Genomic DNA, 8,860 nt, shown 5'->3' on the forward strand with positions numbered 1-8,860 from the left:
ATGGGCTCCGTGGAGTCACGCCTCTGGGCGGGCGGAACGGGGTTCTCCGGCCGCGCCCCCGGCACGGATGGGTGGGGACAGATGGGCCTGGGGTGGCCGGCGACCCCCGTCACCCCCGGTGCTGGGTGACAGAAAGCGCAGAGAGTGCCTGGCGGCAGTAAAACGGGACACGGACGCGGAACCCCGTCCCGGCTGCCTCCGAACCGCCCTGCCCGTCCCCCACGGCTGCCCCTGCATCACCGGCCCGGCTGATTTACGGGAACCTCCTTAATTTTTAACCAGGAAGGGTCAGACCCGGCCAGATCCTCCAGCGCCCGCTGGACAAGCAGGGACCGACCCGCCGGGCACCCAGGTGGGCGCAGGGTGCTGCCTCCTCCCACCCCCCACAGCCGGGGGGGACAGAGCGGGGACACCCCTGGGGGGGGGGCTGCACGGGGTGGGGGTGCGGGTGGTGCAGGGAGTGGGCGTGCAGGGGTGGGAGTGTTTGGTGTCTGTCCAGTCCTTGACCTGTGCCCTTCTATCAGCATGCCCACCAAGAGACTCTGGCTACCTCTGGCGTGGCTAGTGGCAGCAGCCATGGTCACTGTCACCCCGGTAAGTGTGGCCCAGGGACAAGGGCTCCCTGTGCCCGACACCTCTCTACACCCCCCCTCACCTCAGTTCCCCACACAGGTGCTCCATGCCCCCCCTCAAATAAGTCCCTGTGCCCAGGTGCTCACTCTGGAGACCTCTCCCAGCTGCATGACACTGCTCAGAGAGCCCCCGACACCACCTGTGCCCCCTGCTCGTACCCCAGCTCCCTCAAAGGACATGGGGGCCTCCGTCCTGCCTGTGCCCACCTCCAGCGCCCACCCCGAGGGGCTGCCTGGCTGGGATGTCACCGATGCCCCCAGCCCCACAGCGCCGGAGGGAGCACTGGAGGAGCTGGACACTGCAGCCAATGGAACCACGGCAGTGCCCACACCTGGCACCAGCGCCCCACCGTGCCCTGGGGACGAGGAGCCGACTGACACCTGTGGGGAGCCCACGGGCGAGCAGCGGGCTGCCGTGGCCGAGGCTGTGGTCACCTTTGCCCTCCGCTTCTACCAGCACATGGCAGAGGCTGCCGAGCCCGATGCCAACCTGCTCTTCTCACCCATCAACGTCGCCACGGGGCTCTCGCACCTGCTGCTGGGTGAGGGGCTGCCCGTGGCCACCGGCACCACCGTGTCACCGCTGTCCCAGCCGGGGCACGTCGCTGAGCATCCCCTGTGCCCGCAGGTGCCCGCGGAGAAACCCAGGAGCGTCTGGCTGCCCTCCTGGCGTACCCGGAGGGGCTGGACTGCGTGCACGGCGCCCTGCAGCAGCTGACCAGCACGCCAGGCCTCTTCTCGGCCGCCCAGATCTTCTACCACCCAGGTGAGGCAGGCACCGGGAGCCAGTGGGGCGGCGCTGCCGGCTGTACACCCGGACTGACACCGGGACCGTACCGCCCCGCAGAGCTGCACCTCCGGCCCCGCTTCCTCAACGACTCCCTTCGCTTCTACGGCGCCCGCCCGTACGCCCTGAGCGGCAACGAGAGCCTGGACTTGCAGCGCATCAACGCCTGGGCGCGGGAGGCCAGCAAGGGGCTGCTGCCCACGCTGCTGTCCGCGCTGCCCCCCGAGCCCAGCCTGCTGCTGCTCAGCGCCGTCCACCTGCGCGGTACGGCCCCGCCATCCTCTGGGCATCCCCCCGAGCACGGGACGCGGGGCTGAGGCCGCCCGGTGCGGCCCCCGGTGCCCCTCGCCCCCCAGCCGCGGTGCCGTGTCCCCACAGCCGCCTGGCGCACGCCGCTGGACCGCAAGAAGACGGTGCTGCTGCCATTCCTGCGGCCGGGGCATCCCCCACGCAAGGTGCCCACCATGACCAGCTCCAAGTATCCGGTGGCCTCCTTCACCGATTCCCGCCTGCAGGTCCAGGTACCCCTTGGCCGGGATCGATGCTTGGGATCCGGGGGGCTCACTGATGGGTAGCATAAGGGCATGATGTCATCCCAGTGGCACTAAGGAGGAATGCCAGGCTGTGATATAACTCCTGTGGCACTCGGGAAGGGTGCCGGGCTGTTGTCACTCCGCTGGCGCTGAAAGGGGCACAGGCTGCGACCTCGCCCCCCTGAGACTTTGAGGGATTCTAGGCACCTCCTTGGTGGCACTGTGGGGTTGCCGGTCCATGGGGTGGCCCTTAGGTGGCGGTCTGCCCCACAGGTGGGGCGGCTGGAGATGAACGGGGGGCTGAGCCTCGTGGTGCTGATGCCACGGGGGCCCCTGGAGCCTCTGGAGACCCTGGAGCGGGCTCTGGACCCCGCGACCTTCCTGGCGCTGCTACGGCGGGCGGCCCGCACCCCGCCCCGGGCCACCGCGCTGTCCCTGCCCCGCCTGCACCTCGACATCGCCCTGGACGTGGTGCCTCTGGTCCACGACATGGGTAAGGACGCCTCTGATGGCACCACAGCGGCTGGGAGGGCTGCGGGGTCACGTTGCTCCCTGCAGGGTGTCACGGCCCCCTTCCCCGGGGGTCATTTTCCCCAGGGTCCCCAAACACCACGATGTCCCTGGTATTCCTTGGTTTCCCCTAAGTCCCCCCCACACTCCCGTGTCCCTGGTGTCCCCCATGTCCCCAGTGTCCCGGATGTGCTCTGTTCTCCCCAGCGCACCTAATGTCCCCTTACATCCCACCGTCCCCCAAATTATCCGTGCCGTCTCTCAAGTTCCCAGCGGCCCAAACATCCCATATCCCTGAGTGTCCCCTGGCGCCCTCCAGTGTCCCCGTTGTGTCCGGGTTTATCCTCTACCCCCACTCCCCCTTGTGTCCCTGCGTCTCCATGTCCCCGTTCCTCTGGTTTTCTCTGGATCCCTTGTGTCCCGGGGTCCCCTTGGTGTCCCCTCGGCCCCCGCTGTGCCGCGGGAGTGGCGCTGAGGCTCGGTGCCGCAGACTTCGGGCTGTTCCTGGATGCGGAGCTGTGCGGGCTGGCGCGGGGCCCGGCCGCGGTGGACACGGCGCAGCATCGGGCGGTGCTGGCACTGGACGAGGCCGGCGTGGAGGCGGCGGCGGCCATGGCCACCTCGGTGGCGCGCTCGGCCCTGGTGCTGGAAGCCCTGCGCCCCTTCCTCTTCGTCCTCTGGCACAACACCGGCGAGTTCCCCGTCTTCATGGGCCGTCTCAGCGACCCCCAGCCCTGACTCTGTCCCTCCTGTCCATGTCCTCCCTCCTCCCATCCCTCCATCCTTCCCTCTCGCCTCCTCCTCTTCCTCTATCCCTGCTTCCCTCCTTCCCTCTCTCCTTTACTCCTTTCCTCTCACTCCTCCCATCCTTCCTTCCCTTGTCCCTCCTCCCTCCCCTCATCCCTCCCTTCCTTCCTCCGTTCTTCTCTCTGCATCCCTTGTCCCTCCTTCTTCTCCTCTCCTCCCTCCCTCCCTGCTTCCTCCCTCCCATCTCCCCCTCTTCCCTTCCCATCTCCTCACCCTTCACACGCCCCAGCTCCCCACGGCACCAGGGGGTTCCTGTTCCTCCCGTGCCTCAGTTTCCCCGCCAGCTTGGGGTTCAAATAAATGCACCAACCACCTCTCGCGTCCTGCATGTGAGGAGGGGAAGGAACAGGCGGGGGCCACCAGGGACCCCCACTCTGTGCCGGGCTGTGTGCCAGGGGTGGTGGCAGAGCCGGGGGCAAGTGACAAACAGCACCTTCCTAAAAAAAAAAGCCTTTATTGCCCTAGAAAAGCCCCGCAACCCCCGCGGCTGGTGCCACCCAGGGGACACCGGGGGGCACAGGGAAGGCGACAAGGAGGGGGTCACCCAGCGCGCCCCCACGTGCCCCCCAAGTCCCAACTGCGCCCCCGCGTCAGTCCCAGCCGTTCTCCTTCACCATGTGCGACATCTCGATGATGAACTTCCCCTCCTTGTATTTCTGGCTGCTCTCGAATGCCTGTTCCTGCGGGGGGGACACAGTGTCAGCCCCCCATTCCCCGATGGGTGCTGCCTTCCCCAAGGCTTTGGGGTGTCCACAGCAAAGGTTTGGTGCGTCCAGGGATGCCCATGGCAGATTTTGGGGTGCCCAGGCAGGTATTGGGGTGCCCAGGGATACCCATGTAGGTGTTGGGGTGTGCAGACACGGGTTGGGGCCCCTGGGCAGTGTCTGCAGCAGGTGGGGGGTCCCAGCTGGGGGGCACTCACGTATTTCCAGCCCAGGGTGGTCTTGCAGCTCTGGCAGAAGATATCGGCCACCGAGTGCAGCCCCGTCAGCAGCAGCCGCTGCTCAGCTGGGCCGCACCCCACGTTCACCCTGCACCGAGAGTAGGGTGTCCCACAGGCTCGGCACAGCCAGCCCAGGGACCCCCGGGGCTCCCCCTCCCCGTTGCCATCCCCGGTGCCCCCAGTACTCACACGGAGTTGAACAGGTAAGCACGGCCGTGGCTGCCCTGGAAGGACTGTGGGGACACGGTGAGTGTCACTGGTGGGTCGCCCACATCCCCTGGCACCCCTCACTCCACATCCTCCTACTCCCATTCTGCTGCACTGCCACCAGCCTGGGGACAGCTCAGGGGGACACCTGCCAACTCGGGGACACTGAGTGGGAGACGGTCACCTCCCTGGGAGCACCATGTGGGTCACCTGCCACCCCCAGCACACCAGGCCGTGAGGGGGTGTGGGGAGGATGCTTCCTGCCTCGGGGCAATACTGGCCACCGTGGGAATGTCCTCATCTCGGGACACCACAGGGGGAGCACTCCCCACCCTGGGGACACCACAGGGGTGGACGCTGGACACGCCACGGGCACCATGGGGAGAAACTCAACACTCCGGGGACACGGCGAAGGGACACCCGCTAAGACCTCCCCCTCGGGGACACGACAAGGGGGACTCCCACTGTGCCAGCAACGAGGGTCAGTCCCCACGCAGCCCGGCGGTGGCACCTTGGAGATGAGCTCCTCGTGGCGGGCCAGGTGCGCCCGGCAGTGGACGCAGCTGTAGGTGCGGTGGGAGCGCGGCAGGTAACTGCGGAAGGTGCGCGGGGGCAGGCGGGCGGCCGGGGGCAGGCGGCGGCGGGCCGGGGGCGGCATGGCCGGGGGCAGCGCCCCGGGGGGCACCGCGCAGCCCCCGCACAGCCGCTCGCAGGGGAAGCAGCGCAGCAGTGCGCCCAGACCCGCCGTCCCGCCCGGACGGGCTCGGGGGGCTCCGCCGGGGCCCCCCGGCAGAAGGAGGCGGAAAACGGGGGCGGCCTGCGAAGAGGGAAGGGGGGCGGTGAGGGAAGACCCCCCCCCCCCCCTCTTAATCTTCCAGGTGTGGGCACTCCACGTCCTGAGCCGGCTGAGACCGGGCGGTTCATCGCAGGAGTGACAGGCAGCGGGAAAACCGAGAGCCGGGGCCGGGGGGGGGGGGGGGGGGGAAGCGGGTCCCGAGGGACTGGGGGAGACGGGGGTCGTCTCAAGCTGGGTCTGGGGTCTCTTCTCGAAGCGTCTGGGAGTCGCTAAGGAGTGGGGGTCCCCGGGGAGATGATAGGGGGGGAAAACTGTGGGTTCCGAGGGGGGGTGAATAGGGAACAGGAGGAAAGGTAATGGGAGACCCGACGGGGAGATGATGGGGATCCTCGCGGGGGGTTGATGAGGGTTCCAAAGTACGATGATGGGGTCCCAAGGGGTAGACTGTGGGTCCTGGTAGGGATGACGGGGGTCCCCGAGAGGCGAGAGGGTGCTGCGGGGGGGATATTTGCGGTAGCGGTGAAGGAGAACAGGGGTAACGCCGTGGGGAGGCAGTGTCAGGAGCGCTGGGGGACACGACGGGGACGCTCGGTGGGGCTTTGGGGGTCTCTGGGGGACACGATGGGGGGGTACCGGGTTCCGCGGTTCCCCGGAGCTGCTCACCGCCTGCCGCTGTCCCCGCTGCCGCTGGCGCTGCTGTCCCCGGGGCGGGCGCGGGGGGGCCCCTGCGCGTCCGGGAGCCGCATCACGGCACCGTGACTCATCCCGCGGGCGTGACGTCACCACCCGCCACCGCCGCCGTGACGTCACCGCACGGCCCTCCGACGTCAGCCCGGCCGCCGGGGATGCGCTGCGGCCGCCGGGGCACCTCCGGCTCCCTCATGTTCCTGTGGCTACCCTGGCCCTCCGTGTCTCTCGTGTCCCCTCATGCCCCCGTGTTCTGCCTTGTCCCCAGTGTCCCTCCCCGTGTCCCTGGCCCCTCATGTCCCATCGCGTACCCCGTGTCACCCCTGTGAGATGTAAATCAGGCGGGGGGTGGGGGGCGGCATGTGTGACTCCGTGTAAATGTCATGCGAACGTCATGCAGACGCGTCCCGGACTCATCCCGAGGTATCGGGAAAGGGAGAAGGAGGGCACCACTGTAATGACGTATAAAGTAGAGGAGGGGCCGCGGGCGATATGCAAATGAGATGCAAATGACAACCGGGAACCGCACAAGACACGCCCCTGCCCACGTGACTCAGATACCCCCACGTGATCGCGGCCACCCGGTCTCCCGGTGCACTTATTGACGTCACTTCCGTCGCGCCCGCGGCGGGCGGGGGCACCGGGCCCGGGACCCCTGCGTCGCCGTCATGGCGGACGATGGCGGCGAGGAGAAGAAGCAGGTGGCCAAGTTCGAGCTGGAGAGGGAGACGGAGCTGCGGTTCGAGGTGGAGGCGGCGCAGACGGTGCAGCTGGAGCTGCTGACCGGCATGGCCGAGGTGTTCGGCACCGAGCTCACCCGCAACAAGAAGTTCACGTTCGACGCGGGCGCCAAGGTGGCCGTGTTCACGTGGCACGGCTGTACCGTGCAGCTCAGCGGCCGCACCGAGGTGGCCTACGTGTCCCGGGACACGCCAATGCTGCTGTACCTGAACACGCACACGGCGCTGGAGCAGATGCGGCGCCAGGCCGAGCGGGAGGACGAGCGAGGGCCCCGCGTCATGGTGGTGGGGCCCACCGACGTGGGCAAGACCACTGTGTGCCGCCTGCTGCTTAACTACGCCGTGCGCCTGGGCCGCCGGCCCACCTTCGTGGAGCTGGACGTCGGGCAGGGCTCGGTGTCCATCCCCGGCACCATGGGCGCGCTGTACATCGAGCGCCCGGCTGACGTGGAGGAGGGATTCTCCCTGCAGGCCCCCCTCGTCTACCACTTCGGCTCCACCACGCCCGGCACCAACATCAAACTCTACAACAAGGTGAGTTCAACAAGGCTCGCCCCGGGTTGGATCTGGCCTCAGATTTCCTCAGGCTTTCCCCCTGCCATATGCTGTGGGGTGTCTGAATCCGCGGGATGCTCCCGCTGCTGCTGTTTGGGGTCAGCACAACGTGTTTCATAAACATCTATAGCCTCCTGCACAGGCAGCCACCCCTTCCCAGCTATTGGATCAAGATTGGAAGGGAATCCAGAGGAGAACACAAAGTTGTATAAGGGCACTGGAGCACCTCCCCTATGGAGACAGGCTGGGAGAGGTGGGGCAGTTCAACCTGGAGGAGGAAAGTTTGTGTGGTGACCTCAGAGCAGCCTTTTCCATCCTGAGGGGCTACAGGGAAGCTGGAGAGGGATTCTTGTCAGGATCTGGAATGATAGAATGGGGTAGAATGGGTTCACAGTGAGAGGAAAGATTTAGGCTGGATATTGGGAAGAAATTATTTTACTGTGAGAACAGTGAAGCCCTTCAGTGTTGTCTAGAGAGGCTGCGGATGCCCCATCCCTAGAAGTGCCCAAGGCCAGGGTGGATGGGGCTTGGAGGAGCTTGGGCTGGTGGAAGGTATCCCTGCCATAGGGAGTTGGATGGGGTTTAAGGTCCATTCCAGCCCAGATCATTCCACAATTTTGCCCTGGGTGGCCACCCAGAATCCAGGCCTTGAGGGTTCTGAAGATCTGGGGGGGAGCGTGGGGACCTGTGTGACCCCTCCTCCCACAGATCACTTCGTGCCTGGCCGACGTCTTCAACCAGCGGTGCGAGGTGAACCGGCGGGCATCGGTGAGCGGCTGCGTCATCAACACCTGCGGCTGGGTCAAGAGCTCAGGCTACCAGGCGCTGGTGCACGCCGCCTCCGCCTTCGAGGTGGATGTGGTGGTGGTGCTGGACCAAGAGCGCCTTTACAACGAGCTCAAGCGGGACCTGCCCCACTTTGTGCGCACCGTGCTGCTGCCAAAGTCTGGCGGCGTGGTGGAGCGCTCCAAGGACTTCCGCCGGGAATGCCGGGACGAGCGTATCCGCGAGTACTTCTACGGCTTCCGCGGCTGCTTCTACCCCCACGCCTTTGATGTCAAGTTCTCTGATGTCAAGATCTACAAGGTGGGTGCACCCACCATCCCGGACTCGTGCCTGCCACTGGGAATGTCCCAGGAGGACAACCAACTGAAGCTGGTGCCGGTGACACCGGGGCGGGACATGGTGCACCACCTGCTGAGCGTCAGCACCGCCGACAGCCCTGACGACAACATCTCCGAGACCAGCGTGGCCGGCTTCATTGTGGTCACTGGTGTGGACCTGGAACGCCAGGTCTTCACCGTGTTGTCCCCAGCTCCGCGCCCCCTCCCCAAGAACTTCCTGCTCATCATGGACATTCGCTTCATGGACCTCAAGTAGGGGAAGGGCAGGATATGCTCTCTTCCTAATGTCTGTGCCCCCTCCTCGTCCCCCAGTGCGGTGCACCCGCCCTTTGGTTTTATACTTTTTGTATGGTTTGCTATTAAATCTGGAAGCCTTTGCCGCTGGTGAGCGTCTAGCTGAGGGGGGGGGGGGGGGGGGGGGGGTGTGTCCCCGAGGGGAGGGAGGATTGCCGGCCCCGGGCTCCCCCCGCGCCCGGAATGCGCGGCGCCCGCTCCCGGCCGTCCTCCGTTCGCCCCCTCCAGGCCCCGGTGTGGTACGC

General features: G+C 66.7%; 3 protein-coding genes across 4 annotated transcripts; 2 read left to right on the plus strand and 1 right to left on the minus strand.

Moving 5' to 3' along the window:
* Positions 1-3,541, plus strand: SERPING1 (serpin family G member 1). The gene is made up of 9 exons (XM_062494896.1): positions 1-71; positions 287-352; positions 525-594; positions 712-1,174; positions 1,261-1,398; positions 1,480-1,683; positions 1,798-1,940; positions 2,226-2,445; positions 2,953-3,541. The coding sequence occupies exons 1-9, from the start codon at positions 1-3 to the stop codon at positions 3,198-3,200; spliced, it is 1,623 nt and encodes a 540-aa protein (XP_062350880.1). The 3' UTR covers positions 3,201-3,541.
* Positions 3,542-3,703: 162 nt separating this feature from the next.
* YPEL4 (yippee like 4) lies at positions 3,704-5,899 on the minus strand. The gene is made up of 5 exons (XM_062495643.1): positions 5,879-5,899; positions 4,931-5,236; positions 4,402-4,445; positions 4,192-4,300; positions 3,704-3,949 (listed from the first exon to the last, which is right to left on the minus strand). The coding sequence occupies exons 2-5, from the start codon at positions 5,075-5,077 to the stop codon at positions 3,860-3,862; spliced, it is 390 nt and encodes a 129-aa protein (XP_062351627.1). The 5' UTR covers positions 5,078-5,236; positions 5,879-5,899; the 3' UTR covers positions 3,704-3,859.
* Positions 5,900-6,219: 320 nt separating this feature from the next.
* Positions 6,220-8,698, plus strand: CLP1 (cleavage factor polyribonucleotide kinase subunit 1). Of its 2 annotated transcripts, none has more exons than XM_062495640.1 (2): positions 6,220-7,176; positions 7,906-8,698. In XM_062495640.1, exons 1-2 carry the CDS (start codon positions 6,571-6,573, stop codon positions 8,575-8,577), a joined length of 1,278 nt encoding a protein of 425 aa, XP_062351624.1. In that variant the 5' UTR covers positions 6,220-6,570; the 3' UTR covers positions 8,578-8,698. The 2 variants fall into 2 exon arrangements, with proteins under 2 accessions (XP_062351624.1, XP_062351625.1); XM_062495641.1 differs by having other exon boundaries at positions 6,220-6,984.
* The last annotated feature ends 162 nt before the right edge of the window (positions 8,699-8,860 follow it).

The sequence above is a fragment of the Cinclus cinclus genome, chromosome 6 (assembly GCF_963662255.1).
Source record: "Cinclus cinclus chromosome 6, bCinCin1.1, whole genome shotgun sequence".
NCBI classification, from domain to species: Eukaryota; Metazoa; Chordata; class Aves; order Passeriformes; family Cinclidae; genus Cinclus; species Cinclus cinclus.

Coding starts and splice junctions, on each gene's coding strand:
- YPEL4 (XM_062495643.1), bottom strand. CDS start 5,077: ATGCCGCCCCCGGCCCGCCGCCGCCTGCCCCCGGCCGCCCGCCTGCCC. Junction 4,446..4,930: donor ACGAGGAGCTCATCTCCAAG/GTGCCACCGCCG, acceptor GTGTCCCCACAG/TCCTTCCAGGGCAGCCACGG. Junction 3,950..4,191: donor CCACCCTGGGCTGGAAATAC/GTGAGTGCCCCC, acceptor TCCCCCCCGCAG/GAACAGGCATTCGAGAGCAG.
- CLP1 (XM_062495640.1), top strand. CDS start 6,571: ATGGCGGACGATGGCGGCGAGGAGAAGAAGCAGGTGGCCAAGTTCGAG. Junction 7,177..7,905: donor ACATCAAACTCTACAACAAG/GTGAGTTCAACA, acceptor CTCCTCCCACAG/ATCACTTCGTGCCTGGCCGA.
- SERPING1 (XM_062494896.1), top strand. CDS start 1: ATGGGCTCCGTGGAGTCACGCCTCTGGGCGGGCGGAACGGGGTTCTCC. Junction 595..711: donor CCATGGTCACTGTCACCCCG/GTAAGTGTGGCC, acceptor CCCTGTGCCCAG/GTGCTCACTCTGGAGACCTC. Junction 1,399..1,479: donor CCAGATCTTCTACCACCCAG/GTGAGGCAGGCA, acceptor ACCGCCCCGCAG/AGCTGCACCTCCGGCCCCGC.